This window comes from Carcharodon carcharias, chromosome 19 (genome assembly GCF_017639515.1).
Source record: "Carcharodon carcharias isolate sCarCar2 chromosome 19, sCarCar2.pri, whole genome shotgun sequence".
Lineage (NCBI taxonomy): Eukaryota > Metazoa > Chordata > Chondrichthyes > Lamniformes > Lamnidae > Carcharodon > Carcharodon carcharias.
The window spans coordinates 5,766,366-5,792,344 of NC_054485.1; the positions used below are offsets into that span (position 1 = coordinate 5,766,366).

The 25,979-nt window shown below is 42.3% G+C and overlaps 1 protein-coding gene across 8 annotated transcripts in view; it reads left to right on the top strand.

The window, feature by feature from the left end:
* LOC121291807 (sestrin-1-like) overlaps nucleotides 1–24,258 on the top strand; it is a 62,025-nt gene extending 37,767 nt beyond the window's left edge. For 3 of the 8 annotated variants that reach the window (XM_041213380.1, XM_041213381.1, XM_041213379.1), the window contains 9 exons: nucleotides 12,029–12,094; nucleotides 16,450–16,647; nucleotides 17,191–17,373; nucleotides 17,828–18,052; nucleotides 18,466–18,613; nucleotides 18,697–18,815; nucleotides 20,001–20,191; nucleotides 20,296–20,440; nucleotides 21,094–24,258. In XM_041213380.1, coding sequence (XP_041069314.1) covers nucleotides 12,029–12,094; nucleotides 16,450–16,647; nucleotides 17,191–17,373; nucleotides 17,828–18,052; nucleotides 18,466–18,613; nucleotides 18,697–18,815; nucleotides 20,001–20,191; nucleotides 20,296–20,440; nucleotides 21,094–21,180 — 1,362 coding nt within the window. In that variant the 3' untranslated portion in view covers nucleotides 21,181–24,258. Of the gene's footprint in view, nucleotides 1–1,902; nucleotides 2,043–2,951; nucleotides 3,109–11,545; nucleotides 11,777–12,028; nucleotides 12,095–16,449; nucleotides 16,648–17,190; nucleotides 17,374–17,827; nucleotides 18,053–18,465; nucleotides 18,614–18,696; nucleotides 18,816–20,000; nucleotides 20,192–20,295; nucleotides 20,441–21,093 lie in introns of those variants that run through there. The other 5 variants (XM_041213384.1, XM_041213385.1, XM_041213386.1 and 2 more) reach the window with 5 other exon arrangements.
* Nucleotides 24,259–25,979: the final 1,721 nt, after the last annotated feature.

Here is a 25,979-nt window from a genome sequence, read left to right on the forward strand (position 1 = left end):
TATCCAGCTTTTTCAGCTTGTTGCTGTATCGATGCAGCTCACCCAGCCCAGGGAGCTCCCTCCTATTGGCACAGCTAGAAACGCTCATATCCCAATTAGTTTTGAGGGGGGGGGGGTGGGTTGAACAGCGGCAGCGTTGTTGCTTGGTCGAAGTCGGACGATGTTCGCTAATTTTACTCTTTTATTTTTAAACTTTAAAAAAAGTTCCTGTTCTCTCCCAACGCCAGACTTTAGAATAAGATACAGTTTAGAATAAGATATACAGTTTAAAAACACCATGTCCTAATTAAAATGTTAGGACACAATCTGGTTGGAATGAAAGTTTGCTTTTCCATTTAAAGAAATATATATATATATATATAGTGAGACAAACCTATTGCATTTTAAATTTGAAAGGCTGCGTTCTTGTCTGCACTACTGTAAAAATACAGTAAGTGAGAAGGTTTGCGGGTAGTTTGGGCTAAAGCTGAGGCACCAAAACTGTCGTGGCTGGGGAGAAGAGAGAGAAACTCTGAGCTGGTATCGAATTGCTGTTTAAAAAGGTGGGACTGAACACAGCCTCGCTTCAGCTGCTGCTGCTGCGGGAAAGTTTCCGACCAGGTCCGAGCCAAATGGAGTTGTAGGGAGAAGTTTTGAAGGAAGGGGCCGGGACTTTATCCCCGCAGTTTGAACACAGCTGACTGAGGTTTAGAATTCATCTGCAGGTTTATGGCGGGAGGGGGAGGGGGAGGGGGGAAAGAGGTGGGGGGGGGGGGGGGGGATAATTAAACTTCCAGCGTCTGTGATTAATGAGAAGTGACCTCAAGGCTGGACTGTCCAGAATGTTGCAGTTCTTAAATTGCATTTTAAACACACACTCCTCTCTCTCTCTCTCTCTCTGCTGCCTTGTTGTTGTAAACGCAGCTCCGGAGGGAGGGAGGGGCGGCGCGGGCAGGGTCATCTTCACCACCCCCCCCCCCCCCCCCCCCCCCCCCACGTGGCGGGCGAGCGAGCGAGCGAGGCCAGCAGCAGCAGCAGCGCCCATTGGCTGCAGGGGGCGGAGCCGGGGGCGGGGTCCGCGCTGCTTCATCAGCGGGTAGGGTGAGAGCGGAGGGGGCGGGGCCGGCGCTGCTTCATCAGCGGGTAGGGTGAGAGCGGAGGGGGCGGGGCCGGCGCTGCTTCATCAGCGGGTAGGGTGAGAGCGGAGGGGGCGGGGCCGGCGCTGCTTCATCAGCGGGTAGGGTGAGAGCGGAGGGGGCGGCGCCGGCGCTGCTTCATCAGCGGGTAGGGTGAGAGCGGAGGGGGCGGGGCCGGCGCTGCTTCATCAGCGGGTAGGGTGGGGGCGGGGGCTGGGGGCGGGGCCGGCGCTGCTTCATCAGCGGGTAGGGTGGGGGCGGGGGCTGGGGGCGGGGCCGGCGCTGCTTCATCAGCGGGTAGGGTGGGGGCGGGGGCTGGGGGCGGGGCCGGCGCTGCTTCATCAGCGGGTAGGGTGAGAGCGGTGGGGGCGGGGGCTGGGGGCGGGGGCTGGGGGCGGGGCCGGCGCTCTCACCCTACCCGCTGATGAAGCAGCGGAGGGGGCGGGGGCCGGGGGCGGGGCCGGCGCTGCTTCATCAGCGGGTAGGGTGAGAGCGGTGGGGGCGGGGCCGGCGCCGCTTCATCAGCGGGTAGGGTGAGAGCGGTGGGGGCGGGGCCGGCGCCGCTTCATCAGCGGGTAGGGTGAGAGCGGTGGGGGCGGGGCCGGTGCCGCTGAGCAGAGTCTCAACGTTCTAAAGGTGGAGTGTGAACGTTCCAAAAGCGGAGTCTCAACGTTCCAGAGCCCCGAGTATCTGCCCCCCCCCCCCCCCCCCCCCCACCCCACCCCACCCCACCACCTTCCCTCTTCGCCCTCACTCATTTCCCACCCCCCACCCCACCCCAGAGAGAGACTGAGTCCCGGCCCCAGCATGAGAGTGGCCGCCGCCTCCCCTCGCAGCAGCAGCAGCAGCAACAGCAACAGCAGCCGCCTGGAGCCTGCGCTGCAGGACTATCTCACCTGTGATCAGTGCAAGCGGGGCCGCATTAAGGTAGTGACGCATCCAAATGACCAGCAAACTTCTATGGTTCAGGAAACTTTTTTTTTATTGTGTCTGTCTGTCAATAACTTTTTTTTTCTCTCTAAGCCCCCTCTCTATTGCCACCTCCCTCGAGGACCTGCGGTCACTTTGTGGGGGCTCACCTGTGTGGAAGCTTGATCAGGGCATCTCTGGCTTCACCACCACCACCAGCACCAAAGCGAGACTCTTCCACCCCATCGGCTGCTCCCCTTTTTTTGGGGGGCGGGGGCGGGGGAACTAATCCCGGTCAAAAGCTGCAGGTTTGCCCCCTTCCAGCCCTGCCTATCCCGCTGGTTTTCTCTCTTGCTGCTCTTGTCCCTTTTAATAAAAAAAAAAAATTCTGCAGAAACCTCCCCTATTTTTCCCTGTTGGTTACCTGGGGAGTGACCCGCCCAGCTCCCCGTGTCCCCTTTTTTTAAACTCGCTCTCCGTGTGCCGCGTGCGATTTATTGGTGGGTGGGTGAGTGAATGAATGAATGAATGAAAAAATGCAAACGTGTTTAAAGTGAGATCGGAGACAATATTGCCATGTAGAGAATTTCTTCAAGTCTGCTTCCAAAAGAAAACAAACACGGAAGTTCATTGTTGGGCTTTATTTTTATCGCCTAGTTTCTCCGTTGCATTTTATTTTTTTAAATGATGTGTAACTGGAGAAGAGGTGGTTTTGTCTTTTCTTATTTTGCGAAGTGACCGACCCACAGCCGCCACCCACCCTCCTCCTAATCTCTCAACCCTGTCTGTCTGTATTCCAGTGTCGTTCTCCTCTTCCCCTCCACCACCCCCCCCCCCTCCAAAGTTGGTTTATGTGGGTTATTTATTGTTCCTGGATTCCAACGGATTTCACCTCCTTTCGTGTGATTTTTGCCTGGTAATTAACGCTCAGGTTTTTGGGATATCCTGACTGAAAGGGACGGTGACTACAAGTCATTTACCTTCCGCCTACATGCCAGCGCACCACCACCTCCTCCTCCTCATTTTACACCAAATGCTGGGCTCTGTTGATGCATCCAAGATGCCACTTGGGTCGCTGAGTGAGGTTAGTGAACAAAAATCTTTGATGTTCATCAACATCCCGGGTCTGAGACTGGCACGTTGCCTTTTAGTTATTCTGTGTTACTGAGGATGATATTGATATCCTGTAAATACTGTTTCTGGGTGGTTCTGTTTAAGAAAGAACTGCTGTGGATCTAGTTGTCTTTTGGTATCCCAAAGTCAATTACTGTTAGGGGAGGTACTCCTTTTTTTGCAGTCGGAGTGCAGTTTGAGCTTTGACACACAGATTTTGTTTTAGTATTTGGCCCGAGGAATGCTCCTCTTTATTCATACGTTAAGGAAATTAGGAGTTTCTTTAAAGCATCGAGCTTTGGACTCCTTTATAGTGCACTGTATATAATTTTTCTCAGCTTCCTTTCCGATTCATTGAATTTGTCAACTCGGCGTCTTTTGGTCGTGCAGTTGAATATTCGGACTGAGACCCTCACACACAGGGATTAGCAAATCCGAGCGTTTTCTGAATGTGGTTTTTGGTATTAAAGGAATTCCATTTTTATAATTACATTTTTCAAGTTGACCTGCAGTTTTGGGTATATTCAGTAACAAGTCTGAGAAATGAGAAATTGCTCAACCATATTTGTGAAATAGCAAACCAAAACCCACACTTAAGCCCAGCACACCACTCTCTTCATTTTGTTCAAATGCTGCTTGTTTGTTTTTTCCCACGAGTGGTTTGTTTTTGGGGATTTTAAGGCTGAGCCCAGAGCTTTGAGATCTAATGTAGGGCATGTGTGTAGTTCAGTATTAGCCAGCAGTAAGTGGTCATCCTTCCTGTGGGGAGTATAGCTATTGAATGTTATGTCATCTTTTACAATACTTTTTAAAGACCTATCCCTTTTGAACAAGCTTTTGGTCATGTGCCCTGATTTTTTTCCTCATGACAAAAATGATTGTATTGATCTTGTTAAATGTTTGACTGTGTTAAATGCACTACATAAATATAAGTTGTTTGGGTTTAGGGTCAGTGTAGAGCAGGGGTTTGCTGAATATTCCAAATGAACAAGAATAATACCAAAACGGTAGAAAATCTAAATTACACTCTCCCAACCATTTCCTACCTGAAACTAGTTAGTTGAACACAAACCAGTGATCTGATCTGGAACCACCTTGGGCTGCATGCACAGCCTGGTTTTAATACTTTTTAAAAAAAATCAATTTGTGAATTGCATTGGCTTCAGAAACAGAATCGGATACATTAAGAGAATGCATCCTAGGCAAGGACACTTAGTGTGTGAAAAGTTTTTTAATAAGGAAGAAAGATTGCAACACCCACACTCAGACCATGTTTCCAAATCTTAATGCCTGCTATAAATGAGGAAATTGCCTGACTGATGGCAGAAATGCCATTTATTGCTTTGCTTTGGAAATGAGAACAGCTCCTATTTTGCAGTCAAATGTTCCCCCACTGCACATTTTATATAACCAGGTCAGACTTCTGATGTCATCTGAACCACTTGTAGAACTTGATTCTTTATTCAGCCTTCATTCTGTGCTCAAATCTGCTACATAACAGGCTGGCCCTTCTGTTTGATACATTACAAGCAATATAGCACATTTTCAAAATGAATATTTTTGCATCACCAGCAGATTTAACCTCTGCTAGTTTTCTTTTAAAGCAATGGTATATTTTTCATCCTGATGAGACTGCTTGAGAAATGAGGGGGGAAAAAAGCCTTCCTTATAAATTTAGGACATTTGAGACCTTGACAGCATTAGAACATGAGTATCAGCCATGGCTCAGTGGGTAGCACTTTTTTCCTGAGTCAGAAGGTTGTGTTCCACTTCAGTGCTTGAGAGCAAAAATCAAAGCTGACTTTCCCAATGCAGTCCTGAGGGAGTGCAGCACTATCAGAGTGCCATCTTTTGGATGAGAGATTAAGCTGAGCCCCTGTCTGCATCCCCCTCAGATGGATGTGAAAGACCCAGAGCAAAACTTCAAAGAGTAGTTGTCCCTGGTGCACTGGTCAATATTTATTTTCCTTAACCAATATCACAATCAAATGATCTGCTCATTATCTTTTTGTGGGATCTTGGTGTGGTCATGAAAGGTGCTAAATAAATGCAAGTCTTTTTGCTTTGAAAACTGACTTGTTCAGGCAAATGTTGGTTGCTTTTTTTCAGTCACTTGAGACCCCAGATGAGTAACATATAAATTGCATTTGAGGGTAGAATTTGGCAGGGTGTGATAACTTCCTGCACTTTGATTTCTGGTCTAGAATTATAGACATCTACTAAAGCAAACTGAGCCACCACAGTAGCAGAGCCTGTTTTAACATCTCTAGCACAGAACCCATAACCATGCAGTGTTCCTTTAGTACTGTGCTGAGCCTGTTGGCCTAAGTTATTTGCTGGGCCCTGCTTTGGAGTTTGAACCTATAATCTCCTGATTCTCAGGCAAGAGTTTGAACTGAGGCATACTGACAATTGAGTTGAAATGTGACAAATAATAATTAAACCAGCATTTTCAAAGTCTACTTCATCAGTGAAGCAATTTCTGATGTATGTTGACATTGGCAGTGACAGTACAACTCCACTGCTGTTTCCAACAATTAACAGCCAACTGGCTGTGGCTTGCTGCTTCAAGTTCAACAGAGGCTTCAGTATAACTCCTGTCTGAGTCACATGTTAAAGCTTTGGGTGGACCATTGGAGATGCTGTCTTCGGAGAGCATATGCTGTTGAAGGAGACCCTGGGGGTTACCATTGACCAGAAACACAACTGGACTAGCCATATAAATACTGTGGCTACAAGAGCAAGTCAGAGGCTAGAAATTGTGTGGTGAGAAATTCACCTTCTCCCCCAAGCCTGTCCACCACCTACGAGGCACAAGTCAGGAGTGAGATGGAATACTCCCCACTTGCCTAGTTGAGTGCAGCTCCCACAGCACTCAAGAAGCTGGACACCATCCAGGACAAAACTGCCCACTTGTTTGGCACCCCATCTACAAACATTCTCTCCCTCCACCACTGATGCACAGTAGCAGCAGTGTGTACCATATACAAGATGCACTGCAGAAACTCCAAGAGTTTGGACAGCACCTTCCAAACCTGTGACCATCTAGACAGACAAGAGCAGCAGATAGACAGCAATACCACCACCTGAAAGTTCCCCTCCAAGTCGCTCACCATCCTGACTTGGAAATATATTGCCATTCCTTCACTGTTGCTGGGTCAAAATCCTGGAACTCCCTAACAGCACTGGGTGTACCTACACCACATGGACTGCAGTGGTTCAAGAAGGCAGCTCACCACCACCTCAAGGGCAACTAGGGATGGGCAATAGATGGCTGGTCCAGCCAGTGACACCCATGAACTGTAAATATAAAAATTCAAGTACTGTGCAAATGTAAACAGGAAAGTTGGGTATATGGGGGGAAAAATGTAAACTTTTGCTCGAATCTGATTTTGATCATGTTTGATTTTGAAGTGGATTGAGGATGAGTAGGAAGCAAAATGGAAATGTTTGCTTCTAAATAGGTTTAACTGAAAGATGGGTTGCTGGATTTACTGAATGAAGCCACCTAATATAAAGAAAATGCTGAACATTTAAACAAATTGAAGTGGACTTCAGAATGCAGTACAATAATACTTAAGTCTATATGTTTTAAAGATGTTTTCAAAATAGTGATGCAATACAGTACCATTCACATTACCACTTAAAGTCCATCTCAAAGCAATCATTCAGCAGATTGTTTGCAAGCTATATCTGAAACCCCTGCACTATCCATTTAGTACATTGTTTTTAAAATACATTAATGTTTTAGTTTCAGAGTACAAAACTGCCACTGGCTTTAATGTTTGCAATTGTACCTTCTGCTGAATTGACAAGTAAACTTCCCTAGCATTAACTCTGGCCTCTGTTTTGACCTGGTCAGTGCATGTGTATAGATTACCTGCCTGATACAGTGCCTGCAGTGTTTCCTGAGGTACAACACCAATCCTGAACTTTCCTCCAGTAAACATAGGCTCCATTGACAGACTTGTCAACTGATACAGAACATTTTTGAACTCATGTCCCTGTCATGTTACAACCACTTTGAAATGTGTAAGCAACATCCATGGTATGTTCCAAACCTGGGGAGCAGGCTTTTACTTCATTGAGTGATTGTAAAGTTTTAACAACCGCAATTTAACTACAATCTGGCATTATCGAGCCCACTTTCATATATCCAAATGTAATATGACTCTTTGTGGTTTGGCACATCAACCCTCACCACCTCCCAGAACTACTCTGCCTCATTAGATTAGTAAGAAGGTGCAAGTTTAAAAAGTGTTGCATCTTTCACAACCTCAAGACACCCCAAAGTGCCTTACTACATATGAAGTACTTTTGAAGTGTGGTCACTGCTGTAGTGTAGGGCACACAGCAAGCTCCCACAATCTGTTTTAATTTGAGGGATAGAAATTGGCCAGGATACCTGGGATATGGGACCTCTTACATCTACCCAAGAGCAGCTTGGACCTTGGTTTAATGGCTCATCTGAAAGGCAGCACTCCTGTAGTTCAACCTAGATTTTTGTGCATTGGTCCTGGAGCTGGGTTTAAACCCACCACCTGACTCTGGAGTATTACCACTGCCAAAGCCAAATAGACCTGGACAATTTGAGTTCAATCCTTGCTTGGTACTAACCTGGCTGTTCTCAGTAATTGTGGCTTTGTTTGGCCTCCCTCCTTTAGGGTGAGGGCTGAAGAGGGAATTGCCCACTTGGGGACTGCTATTGCAGGATCACACCTAGACAGAATGCATGTGGAGTTAAAATAAGATTAACATCTTTTGGTCCTCCAGTTGAATGAATTAGGTGACTAGTGCCTGGGAACTCTGCTCTAGCAGAAGTCACTAGTGAGAGGTGTTAAAGCATCAAAAACAACTTATTTCCATGGCACCTTTTATTTAAAGTAGTAAAATGTCCCAATGTGTGTCGAAGGAGCATTATCGAACATAAATTTGACAGAGCCACATGAGATATTAGGAAAGGTGACCAAAAGCTTGGTCAGAGATAGGCTTCAAGGAGCATTTTAAAGGAAGAAAGAGTTAGAGATGGAGGTTTAGGGAGGGAACTCCACAGCTTGGGGCCTAGGCAGCCATCAGCATGGCCACCAATGATTAAAAATTGGGGACACAAGGTCAAAAATGGTGCAACTGTTTAATTATTGCATATTCCAGTGAAGCATTGTATGTGATCCCACTGCAGTTCTGTCTCTCAGCCTGCAGGTGTCAATATGAGCAATCAGGATAGGGAGTGACTGATTTATATCACTGCAAGTTTATTGAGAAATTCTAATGAGTAACATGTTAAATAGATGTAAAAGGCCGAGGAGTAATCCAGAATAAGAATACTTTAAGGGAAAGACTGCTTCAATGGGGTAAAAATTTCTTTGCCCCAGACTTTGGAATCAAGTGTTCTATTGGCAGGCAAAACTGTAACTGTACAATGGCTGGCTGCCTTTAAAGAGATTGTATCCAATCAAGGTATATTCCCATGAAAGGGGAAGGTAGGGCAAACAAATCCAGTCTTCCTTGGATGATATAGAGATTAAGGTGAAGCAGAAAAAGTGCTTGACAGATGTCAGGTGGATAATACAGTTGAGAACCAGGCTGAATATACAATGTTCAGAGGGGTATTGAGAGAAGCAAAGTGAATGTGAGCAGAGACATGCAGCTAACATAAAAAGGAATCCAAAAAGTCATCTATAGACATATAAATAGTAAAAAGGTGGTAAGAGTGGGGCTAAAAAAGGAAGATTTTATACACAGGGTAGGGGGGGGGAAGCTAAATTCATACTTTGTACCTGCCATTACCAAGGAAGATGCTGCTGCCCAGGTCATGGTGGAAGGAGATTGTTCACACTTGAAGGGCTTGATGAGGCAGTATTAGATAGACTGCCTGCACTTAAGGCACCAGGACTGAATGAGCTGCATCCAAGGATATTGAGGGTAGTGAGTGGAAGTTGTAGAGGAACTGGCTGTAATTTTCCAACCTTCCTTAGACCCTGGGTGGTGCCAGAGAACTGAAATTGCAAATGTTATCTTTGGATTCCTGTTTTGTTAGTTGCCTTTCTCTTTCTTTGTTTCTCTTATCTGTTTCTTCAGAGGGCCAGTACAGACAACAGGCTGAATGGCTGCCTCCTGTACTGTAACTATCCCAAAAATAGTCACCATTCAATTTGCTTTATGGTTTTTGAGCAATTTTTTCTCCAAGCCTGATGTAACATGGGTTTGGCTGCCCCATACTGATTATTGAAACCTGCACCTTTACCACCATGAAAGATTCTGAAAGGAAAGATATTGCAAGGCTATGGGGCATGAGTGGAGAAGTGGAACTAGGCTAAACTGCCCTTGCAGAGTCTGAATGGACTTCACAGGCCAAATGGCTGCCTCTTGTTCTCTGATGCTGAGGTGTAAGGTGTTGGCAGTGTACTGAAGCCCAACCAGTGAGGCCCTAATCTGTAGTCATTCCTATAGTGTAAAATACCCTTTTAAAAGTGTTTTATATACAGGTCCTTGTGTACTGAGTTAATTGTTTGGCACATTCAGAACCAGATCTAACCATTCTTTCGGTCAGTTTTTAACTTAAGCTTGGCTTCAGTGCTCAGTGTGAGCACAGGGTGTCCTAATAAGGGTTTCCTTAACTCTGACCCATTTTTATATTAATGCTTTGTTTCAATTGCCCCCTACAAAATTTAACCTAGTCTTTGATTCCAGTGCTTATAGAAGTGCCTCTTCTGATTTGGGCAGTGCATGTTGAGAAAGCTAAATCTGGTTCTTGAAACAATTTGCAGGAACTATTCTCTCCTCGCTTACCTCACTGCCTCGTTTTCCCTGTCCTTCCAAAAACTTGCTCCAGTTGCAGATGGCACTCTGTCATCTACATGCTTTCAAGAAAGGAGGATGGAGGCAGAATTTATATTTGTTTCTCCTTACCATACAATCACTGAGCTTTATATTCCACTATCCTCTGTTTTATCGTTGACCCTCCAGCATTTGCTGTTAAGTAAACTTTGTGCAGCTTCAATAAGTTTTTAGCACAATTTTTGTCTGCATACTGTCCCTTTTAAGCAAAAAGCAGCTGCTTCATTTGCCAACTAATAACTGAAGATTGTCAATGTGCAGGATGGATGATGGGCAAACTGCCACCAAATTAAAAGGGGGGGTGTGATACTTTTGCTCATTAATTGCTGTAGGCTGTCAGGTAAATGATTTTACAACTTCAGTGCAAAGCTTCATTTCCCTAATTCCAAAACCGACTTGAGCTCTATTTTGAATATTTTCAAACTTCAAAGGTCACATTGATTTTGGCTAAGTTCTTTTGTCTGGTGGTGGGGGGCTGGGGTGGGGTGACTGAGATGGAGGAGAAAAACACTTTCAGTCTCAACTCCATGCTACAACTGCTGTTGGGGCTCTTAATGGTGACGATGGAGTGGTCATTGTGGGAAGGCTGTTGGAATGGTTCCCTCAATGTAATTTACTCTTTCGGTAAAGGTTAAAGCAAGATACTCCTGTCTCATTTCCTTTTTCGTTGCCACTTACCCTTGTTTTTCTACTTTCTTAGACCTAATTAACAAATGCTGATGGCTAATTTATTTTCATAACACAAAAGCACTCTCCTGCTAGCCTTCTCCCATTACCAATGTTGTCTGGTTATCCTTTGCAATACTGCTGGGAACATCAGTGAAGTGTGTAAGTGGGAGCTCCACTCTCTTCTAGACTTGTTGACCTTTCCAGTTAGTGGGTTCCATGAAATCCTGCAGTTACCTCTTCTTGCCCTCTTTGAAGCATAAGCACCAGAGGCTGAGTCTTCAACTTGCTGGCAAAGCTGCGGACATGGCTGTTTATAGGATGGCATGGTTAATAACTGGCAACTGATACAAGTTGGCTACTGCAGTAGGACTTGCTAAGTCCCACTTGTGTGCCCTTGCTAAGGGTACTGTTCTGTCAGCACTGACTGCTGCCTTGAGGCTTCTCCCAGCTGGCCATCCTTCCTCATCGACCCTGTATGATGGATTGGCATGGCATTGTAGCCACACCTGATCCCATCCTCAACTGATAACCACACTTGCATCACTGACCCCTGCTAGGAATTGCATCAGGAGTGATCTTGTGGGCTAATGTTTACCCCCTTCCAGCCCAGTGCAATGAGACAAATGTAATTCACTTAAATGCAGGAGGAGATCAGTTAAGTTTGTGTATATTGGGTAATGAACCTTGATCTTCCCAGTTCATGTTCTATTTCCTTAAGTGAGTAATCAGGAGGAAATATTGTATAGAAGTTAAATTTACTGCCTGAGGAGTAAAGAGATGTTTGAATCTCCTAAGCACTGAAATCTTACAACAGAGTCCTGTTCTTAAAAAAAAAAAACTTACTGTGGAATGCATAACTGATGGATACTGTGATAAAATGCAAGGACATGTTATGATTGGCCTTTCAAAAACATAGCATGGGTGAGACAGCAGCAAAGCATCCTGAATGAATCATAAACAGGAAGACTGCATGTATCTGTAGAGCAGAGGGTGTGAGCTGCTGATCAGGCAAGAATTCCTGAGTTCTTGAAGGCAAGTGGGATCTGATGGAATACGGTGTATGTCAAAAGCCATCGCCTTTGCTTTTCTTTCCAAAAAGGAAGACTGAAAACAACAGGCACCTGCTGAAGATGGTGAGCTTAGTGTGTGTCTACTTCTACATGTTTATAATGTAGAAACAGTACAGGACAAGCAGAAACCAGTTGCTTCAGTATGTTTATACTGTAATATCTTGTGTTCTCCTTCTGTGGAAAGTGTACAGTTTGAGCCCAAGTTTCTGGTTAAAATGTGGAACATTTTAAAGAATTGAATTGTAAAGGTTTATTTACTTAAATGAATGATGGGTTCAAGCTCTAACTGCGTGTTTTCTTGTACATTTTTTTTAGGATCAAAGAGTTAAAATACCATTCCCATTAGGGCCAGGTCCAAGTTCCTTCATTCCAGTCAAAGAGGTACGTCAATTCTGAAACTCCACTTTTAACCCGAGACCTGCGATTTTAATTGTAAAAATTTTGTGGTGTTCACTGTAGTAATGTTTGTGTTTTCTATATTTTGGTTTAGCCTCATAATACTTGGAATTTGTCTTTTTAAAAATCAAGCTTATTTTTGTCAATTTATGCTTTCACAAACTACGTGAGAATTGACTGCCAAGCAGTGAGGAAGATGGTTTAATTCAATATCTTTTATTGCAAAACAAAATTGATTTTTGCCTTGATTCTGACTCAAGATCCATCTCAGTATTGTGTAGAAGTTGCATCATGGAAATGTTTGGTGCAACCAGTTTTTATGTTGCTGTTTAGCCTCCTGATCTCAGCCTTAAGGTGCCTTTTCAGTTCATCTATTTGTTGTTTTCCCCTTTTCCCATAGACACACTTACCTGATTGATTCTTAAATGTTGACTTGACCTTTTGTTTCAATCATTAACTCAGGTAATGCACTCTGCAACCCCATAACCCTGAGTCTGTGTACACGATTATTAAACAGCACCGTCAAATCCTCTGTCCGGATGTAAACAGTGCCAGCCTGAATTATTTACAGCTTCAGATTTTCCTGTCTGATGCAGCCTGATGGTTTATGCAGCTCTGCCATCAAATGCAGTAAATGGCACTATGAAACACTTCCACCAGCAGGTTTGTTAGATTGTGTTTTTTGGACTCGGACCATTTTGAGGCAGGCAGACTAGCCTAAAGTCCAGAAACATGCTGTCAACATTGTTAAACCTCACTGACTGTTTGGATACCAAGGAAGGACCTGGCAGCGCACAACCTGTACATGTACAATTTGTAAAAGCGTAGCCTCTCCCTGTTCCCAACTTTTTTTTGAATATAAATGATGGCATTCAGCAGAGTGGAAGATGCCACCTCATTGAAGTAAGCTTTTACATGATGGTCCTAATGCAGTGGAGGAAGGACAGGGAACCCCTTGGACTGGGTAATGGTAGAAAAAGAAGGCATTTTGGATTTGAAAGGAAGTTTGACAGATATGGAAATAGAGTATCGGATTGATGAAGCACTCTGGGTTCAAATTCATTTTGGCCATTTCCCCAAGATATATTTATACCCTATTAAAATCTGAAACTTCTGTGCTTAATATTAATTTAAGGGATGCCTTGCATATTTAGTGCTTGGTTGGCCAATGGGTGGGGGGGTGTTCTATTCAGCTGGAGAACTTGTTGGGCTGCCAGTTTTGCTTTAAAATATTAAAGGTGGAAGATTCTTGTTTGGGGTGCCAACATTGCAAAGGGTGAGCACACAGCTGAAACAAGTTAACATCTAAAATGCTTTTAAGTGGAACTTCAAACCCAGTTTCTCACTGTTCATTCAGAGCACTGCTGTGTAGAATTAATAACTGGCGCAAGGATTTTTTTTTTTTTGTTCCCTTTTCTTGCGAAATCTTAACTCTGCAAATTGGTCAAAATTCTGCATCCAGCACTTCTAATCCAGCAGAACAGTGAGAGTAAACAAGTGATCTAACCATGGCCTTGAATTGCATCAGCTCAGAAGTTGTTTACTGGCAGCTATTCCTTGTTTAATATTTGCATATCATTGGACACATTTAAACATGAGTTTAGTCATGCCTTGGCTGTTTTTTAAGAAAGTTAAATGAAATTAGAAATCTCAACTCTAGCCCCTCCTTTTGGCTCTGATTTTTCTTCTCCCTTGCTTTCTCCTGTAGCTCCCTGTTCAGCTTGCACTGACTGCATAGAGCTCTTGAGCTGGAGGGGAGGAAATCCACCCTTGTCATTTCTTTTCCTCTGTGGTGTCCACTCTGTCTTTCTATTTAAAGACACAGGCTGTGACAAAATGGTGTTACTTTGAAGTGAATTACTGAGGATGTTGGCAGCAAATTCTCTTTTTTAAGCCCCATGGACATGAGGTGAACTGAAAGGAAGATAGCACCCAGACAGTTGAAGATATATGTTTGAGGTTCAAAGTGTTAAGAGTTTTGGGGCTGTTGCTGGAATTTTGCTAATGCATGATGGTGGTACTCAATACTGCCATTTAATTTCACTCTGTATTTCTTCTCTCCCCCTGCTGCTGCCCCTTCTAACTTTTGCTCTGAAGGTGACCAAAGTTGCCAGTCTTGAGATGAGCTAGTATGATCATGATGAACAGAAGCAGGGGTAGGCCATTCAGCCCCTTGAGCCTGCAGTGCCATTTGGTTAGATCATGGCTGAAATGGTCTTTGCCTCAATGTGACACTCCTGCCTGTTTTTTTTCCCCCTAACTCATAATTTCCCTTTAGATCTAGAATCCATCTATCTCCACTCTGAATATATTTAGTGACTCAGTCTTCACAGCTTTCTGGGATAAAGAATTTCAAACAATAAAATATTGTTAGCTGGCTATTAATGCATGAGGGCCATCACAGCTGAGCCTGTTCCTGTTCTGATTTTCACGTACAAGGGTGCAGCATGGTCTGCAGTGAACATCTATCCTGTCTCGGGAATAAGATCAACTGAAGTGTCCTAGCTGGGCATGGGATATTTTGCTTTCATCTGGATATTTTCTGATCTTTGGGCTTTCTTTTTTATCTCCAGCTCAGTCTGTTATTAATGCAAATTTTCTTCACTTCTTCTGCTCAGTGAGAATGAAGCTGCTACAGTGGTAGTCATGATATTGTGCTGCACCACATTTACAGTCTAAGCCTAGGGTTTAAACTCAGACTTTAAATGTGCAACTGTGCACTTTAAAATACCACAAATGAGTGATACAGGATTCGATAGAGATCGGAGGGAATAATGGAGACATGATTGTGCAACAACTTATTTATATAGCACCTTCAACATAATGTCTGGAGATGCTTCATAGCCTGTTATAAAGCAAAATTTGGCACTGAGCCACAAGGCAATATTAGACAAAACTACCAAAAACTTGGTCAGAGGTAGGTTTAGAGGGGGAATTCAGAGCTTGGCGCCCAGGCAGCTGAAGGCAGGTTCAGCAATGGTAGAGCAGTTTAAAATTGGGGATGCTCAAAGGGGCCAGAGTTAGAATGCAAAGATTCGATGCCTTGCTGGGCAGGAAGTGGTTAGGGAGGGATTGGCTTGACTGGAGGGATTTGAAAACAAGGAATAAGAATTTAAGTAGGGGCATTGCTCAACTGAAAGCGTTGTAAGTTAGGACATGGGTAGTGGAGTTTTTGATAACCAAGTTTACAAAATTTATAAGCTGTTGTAATTATCCAAGTTTTACAGCTGTCAGGTATGCTTATCAAGTTCACCTGTAATGCTAATCTGCATGATGCCTGTTCAAGGATTCCACTTAAGTATTATATGTGGAAAGAACATAGCAGAACTGAACTATACCCAGGAAATTATAAGCAGAACTTGGATTTTACCCAGGAAATCGTAAATGTGATTCTTGCCAGCAACACACATGACTTGAGTGATTTGTTTTAAATGTAAGTTTCAACTATCCAGTTGCTGACATTGTTGAAACCCAATGCACAGGACTGAAACATCACCACTCAAACCAGGGTCAGTGGGTTGAGTTTAAGGATCAGTTGTTACTGTATATCTGATAACAAAAACATGACTGCTGTAAAACCAAGACTATTTCCACCAATATTTAACTGGGATACCTTGCACAGAATGGAATATGTTTGAGCTTTGCAACTGACTCTGACTTTTGTCCATCAGAAAACCTATGTTTAAAATAGACCTCATATTTGGTAAGAAAACCAGACAATGGAAGTAAATAGTTCTTTGCCTATCTACTCTGTATAATACTCAAGCTTGACACCATCCAGGATAAAGCAGCCCATTTGATTGGCACCCCTTCCACAAACATTCACTCCCTCCACCACCGACACAGTAGCAGCAGTGTGTTCCATCTACAAGATGCACTGCAGCAACTCGCCAAGGCTCCTTTGACAGCACCTTCCAGATCTACAACCGCTCTGTCCTAGAAGGATAAGGGCAGCAAACGCATGGGAACACCGGCACCTGGAAGTTCTTCTCCAAGCTACTCACCATCCTGACTTGGAAATATCACCATTCCTTCACTGTTGCTGGATCACAAATCCTGGAACTCTCTCCCTAACAGCACTGTGGGTGTACCTGCAGTGGTTCAAGGAGGCTCACCCCCACCTTCTCTAGGGCAACTAGGGATGAGCAATAAATGCTGGCCTAGCCATCGAACCTGACATCCTGCAAATGAAATAAAAAGAAAATACACTCAACCATTTATCTTAAAGACACTACCTTTAAAGCTGAGGTATCTGATAAAAGGGGCTTATTGAAAGGGATAGTTACGATTGGCAAGAATGATAATTGGCAGGTCTGCTAAAGTGTATATATTGGTTACAGATTCTACAGAAAGGTCTAGAAGATGATGAAAGTCAGCTCTTTATTGAAGCCTTCGTTTCCACTGGCCGCCTGGACAATATAACTATGGTGATGGGCTTGCACCCCCGGTACCTTGAAAGCTTTTGGAAAACACAGTACTATCTTATACAAATGGATGGTCCTTTACCATATTACTATAGGCATTACATAGCTGTGATGGTGAGTGAACTCTGGTAGTGCTTTCTGTGATGTAATCGCTTAAGAATTGAACTCAATTGTTGCAAAATGAGCACAACTTACAAATTGAGGAAGTCTCAAAGCATCGAAGATCAAATAAATCCAGTTGAGGTTTTTAAATTAAATTCCTTTCTCCTCTTTCCACCCCCCCACCACCTTGCCCCAGTGGTTTGCAGCTCAGTGTGAATCATGAGTTGGTTGTTAACAATCTTTTATATAAAATTATAAAAAATCTTTTTTATTAAAAGTAGTATGAAGAAAGTTAGATTGAGTTTGAAGTACAGCAGGATTCATTACTTTCAAGTTATCTGCTTCCATCTATTCAGGAATGCATAGAGAACAAGTCACCCACATTTTGGGGAAGTTGAGCTTTCAGTCTGTCCTGTTTGGTCTGTTTCAAGGCAAGAGTTAGGGAAACCAATGACCCATTGTTTGTGAAAGATTGGCAGGGTTTCCCTGAACTTTCTATAAATGGTTTATTAGAGTAAATTTGAAGCTAGTTTCTGACGGTGTCTATCTTTTCAGGCTGCTGCCCGGCATCAGTGTTCATACCTCGTCAGCCTCCATATAAATGACTTTCTTCAAGTTGGTGGGAATGCCGAGTGGTTAAATGGCCTGAACTTTGTACCTCAGAAAATTAGGAATCTCAATGAAATCAACAAAATCTTAGCACATAGACCTTGGCTCATCACAAAAGAACACATTGAGGTAAATTGGGAGAGAATTGGAGAGTGATTTAATTTGAAGTGAAGCAAAACATGACAGCTTTGCTGAACATCAAAGAAAATGTATTTATTTGGTTATAGTCTTATTTCAATTGTCAGAAGTTAGTAATTAGCTTGTGGTATCCACTGAGTTTAGCATTTGCCTGGGCCTTGTGTTTGCATTTTGAGGCAGGATTGCTATTCACATCTTACAAGAACATGTTTGTCAAACTGCCTTGCTTTGCGTTGACATTTTGTAAATTACACCAACCAATCATATTTCCTGTCAGCATTAAATATGTGAGCTTCATCCATCACATTAGGGACAAACACATTCCATATCGATTCTCCCTGTACATTTATAAAATAGTGCTATTATTATCACTCAAGCATCTAGACTTGATAATTCCCAGACCTTCAATTTGCTTGCTTAATGTATTTTTTTTGTTTCCTTGAAGAATCTACTGAAGACTGATGAGAATAGCTGGTCACTCGCTGAGCTTATCCATGCTGTTGTTCTCCTCACCCATTACCATTCATTGTCATCCTTCGTTTGGGGCTGCAGCATTAGACCTGAGCTTGATCTGGATGGTGGCTTCACCTATAGACCTCCCTCACCGCAAAGTTGTGACCCTGATGGTGCGAGCAACAGTGGATCAGAGGCGGCTGTTAGTGGTGGTGCAGTAAGTACACCTGTTTCTTTTACCCTTAATGTGCAAGTTACAAATACTACTGTAGTGAAAACAATATCAACAACATTCTTGATGTTAGATAGCAAGGATTAAATAAAAATGCACACCTGATTTATTTTCAATGGTGGGGGTTTACCAGATTGGTAAATTTGGTTTATTCCACCAAACTTTCGTTCTGCTACATGTGCATTTTGTAGCAAATTTGTACAAATGGTTTTTATTTCCCCAATAAATAAAATATATATCTACTTAGAAATTTAGCAATTTAACTGTTACTGGTGGCTAACTGCTTCTGTTTTCATTTTTTTCTTTCATACAGTTGCAAATTTGCAATAAAACGTGTGCAGCTTGCATTCTTTTGCTCCGTGCTTTTATCCAACATAACAATTTAGTCTGTCTTTCAGAGTGGAGATGATTTACGTGAGCTGGAGTTTCTAATAGAGAAAATGAAACTGCTCCAGGAGGGCAGACGGGGTGTGGAAGCGAGTAAAGAGGAGAAGGCAACGCGATTCGAAAGGGAGAAGAGGGAGAGTTTGCTCGTCTCACCTGCAGGTAAAACATCCAGGTGGCTTCAGTGATTCAAACAAGTGGAGATAATTTTCCTTTTATTGAACACCCTTCACCTTGTCTCCCAGCAGATGACAGTGAACCACACTCATCGACGGATTTATCATGCTTTGTGGAAGATGCAGATTTTGGGTACAAGGATTTCAGCAGGCGTGGGGAGCAGACACCACCAACATTCCGGACCCAGGTAATTAAAATTTAGTCAGAACAGACTCCAGTGCAACTCAGAACAGTGAGACTCGGTAGTAAATGTCTGTATTAGTTCACAACACTCTAATCGTGCTCGGATTAGGATAAATTGGTTGAAACCAACAGTTGCTGCTTCTCCGGTTGCTAAATTGGTAAAGCAAGCATGATGAGGCCATGTAGACATAATTCCAGGTATAAAAACTGATTTGTGCTTGAGCTAGCTTTTCAGTTTGATGCTAATTGGACAAGAGCAGGTCAGACAGAGGCTGGGAATTTTGCAGCAAGTAACTCAGCTCCTGACTCCCCAAAGCCTGTTCACCATCTACAAGGCACAAGTCAGGAGTGTAATAGAATACTCCCCACTTGGTCAAGAAGCTCAACACCATCCAGGGCAAAGCAGCCTACTTGGCAGGTGCTTTACTGACCACCTTAAACATTCACTCCCTCCACATCCAACACAGTGGCAGCAGTATGTACCATCTACAGGATGCATACAGTAACTAACTCACCAAAACTCTTAACAGCACCTTCCAAACCTGTGACCATGAGTACGTAGAAGGACAAGGTTAAGACACATGACTACTTGGAAGTTCCCCTCTAAGCCACTCACTGTCCTGCCTTAGAAATATATTGCTGTTCCTTCACTGTCACTAGGTCAAAATCCTGGAACACTCTTAACAACACTGAGGGTGTATCTACACGAGATGGACTGTAGCAGTTCAAGAAGGCAGCTCACCCAACACCACCTCCAACTATTGGATTGGCAATACATGCTGGCCTAGGCAGTGATGCCTACATCCTGCAAAATCACTTTAGAAAATTCCCCTCTGGACTTGAATTGGCCAAGTCAGTCCCTGATCGCTCAACTGATTGCTGGGATGTACACACTCATTGCATGATGATGATTGAGTTCAGCTGAGGTTTCTTTTCACCTCTGCCCCCCTCTTCACCCTATGGCAGTTTATCTGCCGATGCTTGCTGGTAATCACATCTCACGTTTGTGTGAAATACTGGAATTGAAATACTGGAATAAGAGGAAGGGTAAGGAGAGGTGGTGGTGGGGTTTTGGTCAGTTGTATTACATTACCATCTGTCTCTTTGGAAAGTTGGATACAAACAATTGTGGGGATCTTAAACTTGGTCGACTTATTTGAATGCTTTGTACGTTGTGTTCTTTTCTTAGGATTACTCCTGGGAGGATCATGGCTACTCCTTGATTAATCGATTGTACCCTGAAGTTGGACAGCTGTTGGATGAGAAATTTCAAATTGTGTACAATTTAACATATAACACCATGGCTATGCACTGTGATGTTAATACCTCAATGTTAAGAAGAGCCATTTGGAATTACATTCACTGTGTATTTGGTATTAGGTACGTTGCTGTTTAATTTGACCTGGTTTTCTGAGAATCTTGTTCAAGCACAATATTCTAAGATGTATTTAGTTTCATATACCTGTGCTTTTTCATTTGATCAGATATGATGACTATGACTATGGAGAAGTGAATCAGCTTCTTGAGCGGAGCTTAAAAGTCTACATAAAAACTGTTGCCTGCTATCCTGAGAAAACGACTAATAGAATGTATATAAATTTCTGGAGACATTTTCAACATTCAGAGAAGGTTTGTTCCTCTTGTAAAACTTGTCATTTTAGTTTGAAGTCCAATACACAGGTTTAGATGCTATGTGAAGCAACTGAGTTGCAGCTTCTCAACAAATAATTAAAGGATTTTGGTAAATACATTGTCAATTATCCACTGAAATGTAGTTTCCAGTGCATGGCACTTCACTATTAGTTTTATAGCATCATAATCACAAAATTACCTCCTTCCTCTAATGCAAAAATACCTGATGAAATATCAAGCATGACAGCTTTGCTACATGACCTTGAGTCTATCATGGTAGCCCTTGTGTTTTGCAGATGAGGGCTGGGAATACACTTAGTTCCTGCCCCATCAACTGGACCATTTTTCAAAGTACACAAGGGAGCTTATGTTCTTTGATTCTCCATTTTTATTTCCATTCACTCACCACCACCCCAGACCCTGGCCACTCTCCTCCTCTTCTCCCTGACCCTGCCCTCCTCCCACTGGGCAGTGCTGCCTCTAACCTCTTACCATTCCAAGAGTGTAATGATTCATAGTCCTGTTTTGGGCAAAGAAGATTTGAATTGTGCTTAACAAATCTGGGATATTTCACCAGTACTTTTTTGTCCTCTTTTGTGTAAGTGTTACAGTAGAAACATTCATCTAAACACTATTTTCCTACTTTTTAGGTGCATTTAAACCTTCTCCTTCTAGAAGCCAGAATGCAAGCTGCACTACTCTATGCATTGAGGGCCATTACTCGCTACATGACATGATTCTGTGAAACATTTGAGGACTGAGCAGCTCCATTGGACTGTATTTTCTGCTGACTTGCTTCACCTGAAGTGAGCAGCCATGTGCAATTCTGCAGATCCTTAATATTTGACTTTTTTTTGGAGTAAATTTCCATATACATTTTTGGGGAACAACTTCAGTATTCCTTTTTGCTGTGTTCAGTACATGGTGAATTATGTAAAAGGTTTGAAACTTTAAGTCGAACCTGATGCATAAAAACTTTCTCTTTGCACCTAGTGGGTGTTAATCCTGGAGAAGTGAAAGCTTGAATGTATTGTATTGAATTTAAACTGTGAACCTGGCTGGGCTGTTGAAGCACAGGCCATTTTGTGTGCTGACACTTCTCATTGATCTTGTATTTATTTATGTTGTCACAAATTGATTTTTTTTTCCCCTCCCCAAGGGTTTTGTTTGGATTGTATCCTTTGGCATACACTGGTCTTCTGGCACATTACCAAAGCTCGTTTAGGATAGAATGTTTAGTTGGAAACATGTCTGTCTTTGGGATTGACATCAAAAATGAACAGCTCTTTTTGGGAAGTTTGAAATTCTTGCAAGGAATATCAGCCCAGTTTTAAATCCTTTTCCTAAATACTTCAGATGGGTGGCTCCTTTGTTTATGATACAAAGCTGTTGTACATTCCAGGAAATGCATAAAACAAAAACAACTTTGCAGTATTTGAAGGTTATAGAATAGTTATTGCAGGCACTGACTAGATTAATGCATTGAGACCTTTGCATTTCCCTATTATTACAATGAAAGTGTCGTGAGGAACGATGCTTTTAAAAGCAGGGATGGGAGTGGGTAATGTGATGCTGTAGAACTTTTACTACTGTCTGCCTTTAGATAACTGCAAAGTCACTCATGATATACCTGAATATTGAAGCAGTCTCTTGGATTTGGTGTACTAGGTTTTTTAATCAATTATTGCCCCAAAAAGGTAAATAAGAAAATGTTAACATTTTGAGAAATACAGATCCTTGTAAAGAATTTGTTGCTTTGATTTGCACATGCTATCCTTTATGAAACTATAGTTTTGTTTCTAATTTTTTTGCACATAGCATTTCCTAAGCACCTGGATGCATATCCATTACTGCACTGAACAATTATTCTGCTGTTAATGTTTTGTAGGTGTTGATAAATTACCATGGATTTTTTATGAGCCAAATTCATTCCTTGCTAGCCAACACCAGCATCAGATTCCCCTTTTTTTTATATAAAAGATTTGTACCATATTGGTTAGGTGGAATCTTGTTGCTCAGGTGTGATACTGAATGAAGCTTTTGCCCCAATAGGGTATCGACCTCCAATTCCATACAGAGATGGACCTGGGACTCTTCTGAATTTCTCGTATTTGCTCAGTGTTTTCCTTCTAGATCTTGTAAATGAATCCACTTTGAGAGCAGCCAGTAGTTTATGCTGTCTTTTGTAAACTAATATGCCCCTTTAAAATTGAGCATGGTGTTTCAGATAGCATTGTGCGCCAGAACCTTGACAATCTAATGGCAAATGAACAATGCAGACATGGTGCGTGTAAGGTGGAGTTAACACCTGATTCTTAAATATGGGATCACCTAATTTTACATAGAAATATTCAACATTGTTAACACTTGGGTTGGCTTAACACTATGGGATGCTATTTCAATAGTGGGAAAATGGTGGCCATCGAACTGGATAGTTTGAAAAGTTAGACTGTGTTTAGAATATATATTTATGGCATTTATGCACCAGTAATTCAACACTAAGGTTATTAGCTCAGTAACCCATCAGTCATGTGAATTTGTTCAGATTTCCTACTAAACACTGGTTAGTTTTGGATCTCCTTGGGTAAAGGGAGACACAGAATGAATAGTTAGTTTGTTATATTTTATAAGTGTAGCAAGCACCCCTGTTAACCTAACAACAATTTGCCTCGAATTCAGGGAAAGAATGGCCGTAGACTCATTTTCTTAGCTGAAGGGTTATGTGAAAATTACAGCTGAGCAAGGTGGAGGCTTGCTGATGTTCAGCATGTTCAGTGTAAAATGGATCTTCAGTATAATTCCTGTAAACCTTTACAATCGCAAGGTCAAATGAACATGTATGTGTTTCCTTCCGTCCCAAATTTTGTTTTAAGGAATGCACAGCACTACCTTAAGTGGCTCTGAATAAAAGCAGCCAGTTAGTTTGAATCCTGGGGCTTAATTTGTTTTTTTTATGGTGAGACTTTTTCCCTCTAGCTGAAAGTGTAACTTTTGGGTAGAGGTGGTCAAGAACATGACAGTACTTTTTGTTGTACTGTATCTCACGTAGTGCCCAGATTGAGGATTTGATGTGAGCTGCAAGCTATACAATGAAGAAATACCCTTTCACTTTTACTTACTTGAAAGTCATATTGCTGCTTTCACCCTCAAAGTCAAATATACAAATATTAATGTCTATTTGTGATGCATCATTTAATGTGCCTTTTGTAAAGATATCTGCAAATGCACTGAGCTTTAATACACTCCCTTTTTCATGAGATATTGAAACTGTTAAGTAAGATGTCGGTAACATCAGTTTTTGAAAGTGTCTGCATTGAGACATACTTGGCACTGATGCACTGAGCTATTTTACATTGCCGTAGATGCAGTAGCTGATTTCCTTCACCTTACACCCTTAAACTCTACAATGTATTTAATTCCTCCCCCTCTTGCAGGTTCATGCTGGTTTTGACCTTGAGTCATACATCACTTAAATTTGTGAGCAATGGATCGCTTTTTTATAAAAAAAAACTGAAAGCCTAAGTTTGTCACATATTAAATTGTACAAAAAACTGACCAAATTCTTTTGGAGTCTTGTGAAAGTTTCAATGGGTGTGTAATGATTGTGGAAACTAAACATATAGCCTGATACTGTACATGGGTGACTATTGTGGGATGTTTTTCTGCTGGCTTCATACATCCATTTCTCCTGCATGTAACTAAAACTTCAAACTTGCATTGAACTTAAAACTGTTTATTGACATAATTTCATCTGTTTTTGTAGGAGCTGTAGAAGTTCTAAACTACTTTTTTCCAATAAAGATGTTTTTGCAAGACATGTTAGTCCTTTTTTGCAGTTGCATAATTTGAATGTTATTAATTATATAGGAAGTTTGTACTTGTGTATCCTCAATGTGCCATATTGTTTTGCAGCCAACTTTTTGTGGTGATATCACACTTGTTATGCTTGATCCCCGGATGAGGTCCCAATTTTATGATCCCGAATGAGGAGGAATGAGCTGGCTCTTTCCCTGTGCACAACTTTTCCCACTCCAAACGTTTTTATTAAGGAGCCAACCAATTTAACCAAGCTTTCTTGAGTCAAAGAATAAGTTTTAAGACCCATTAAAATAATACAGTGCACATATGCAGATCAGAAATGAGAAATCAGTCCAAATAAAATTTGAAAATATGCAGATCAGCCCTTCACTTGACCATGAGCGATAGAAGGCAGTATGTTGTGGCTGTTTAAGTTGGGCAATTATGATAGAGCTGACCCTGGCAGGTTGTTAGTTGGAGACACTTGGTTCTGCAGGGTAGCTGAATAGGCTGGCTGTCCTATTTCCTTTTTTTGATTGTGGCTTCTGCTGAGCCTTCTCTCTGGCATGAGAGAGACTTCACCTGCTTGTCTTTGCAGGGGTGACTGACTGCTGTTCTTCCCTTGGTTCTGTCACTCGCACAACCCCAAGACACACTGCACTGCTCTGCAGTGAGATTTTTAACCCATTTTCCCTTGTGTATTCCTGAAAAAAAATCTTGCCCCTGGGTCTGCTTTCTTTCACCTCTGACCATTTTACACTGACATATAAATCAACAGGAGATTGCTTTTTGGGTAACTGCTGAGATGTGTAAATCAGTCTTTTGTCTGCAAACAGATTAAAGTTCAGTCTTTTACATCTTTCCCATCTTCCTTTTCAACTGTCTGCTTGAAGAAAGCCATGGTACCTTTTTTCAGGTATGATATCCCATCTTATATCAAGACAGGTCTCAGTATAATCCAGTGGAATTTTCCAGAAAGTGGCCACTTTATTTGATCAGCCATCTTTTGCTTAGTATCTTTGCTTGCTTGTAGTTCTTCAAGGAAGACCAGTTTTTAAGTTCAATATGCCTGTAAGCAATTTGTGGCTGTAGCCTTTTATGAAACTTATGTAGGCAAACACAGTAGCCAATTTTCAGACACAGGCTCAATAAACACCAATGAGATGAGCAGTGTTGGTCAAGAGAAATTTACCTGGAGCACTAGAATTCTGCTCATTGCCAAGTAATGACCTTATTTTAAAACCTGCTTGAACCGGTCAGTGGAGTTTTGATTTAATGTAGCTTCATGCTCTGCATGTGTAGTGTATGTGACAGCTTTTCATATGGTGCATGCTATTGAATGTTTTCATGTGATACATTCAATAGCATGCACCACAACACATGTAATTATTCCTAGCTAATAGCAATATGGCTATATTTTTTTCATGGACTGTGGGTGCCACTGGCAAGGCCAGCATTAATTTCCCTTGAACTGAGCAACTTGCTAGGCCATTCAGAGTAATCAAGAGTCTGCCAAATTGCTGTGGGTCAGGATCCACATAGACCAGATTCTACTCCCTAAAGGGCATTAGTGACCTAGATTTGTGTTCACACTAATCATAAATTCATGGTTACTATTACTGAGACTAGCTTTCAATAATTCCACCAGCTGTCAAAGGACTTTAACCCATTTCCTCAGCATTACCCTGGGCCGATGGATTACTTGTTCAGTGACGTTACCGCTATACCACCATCTCCC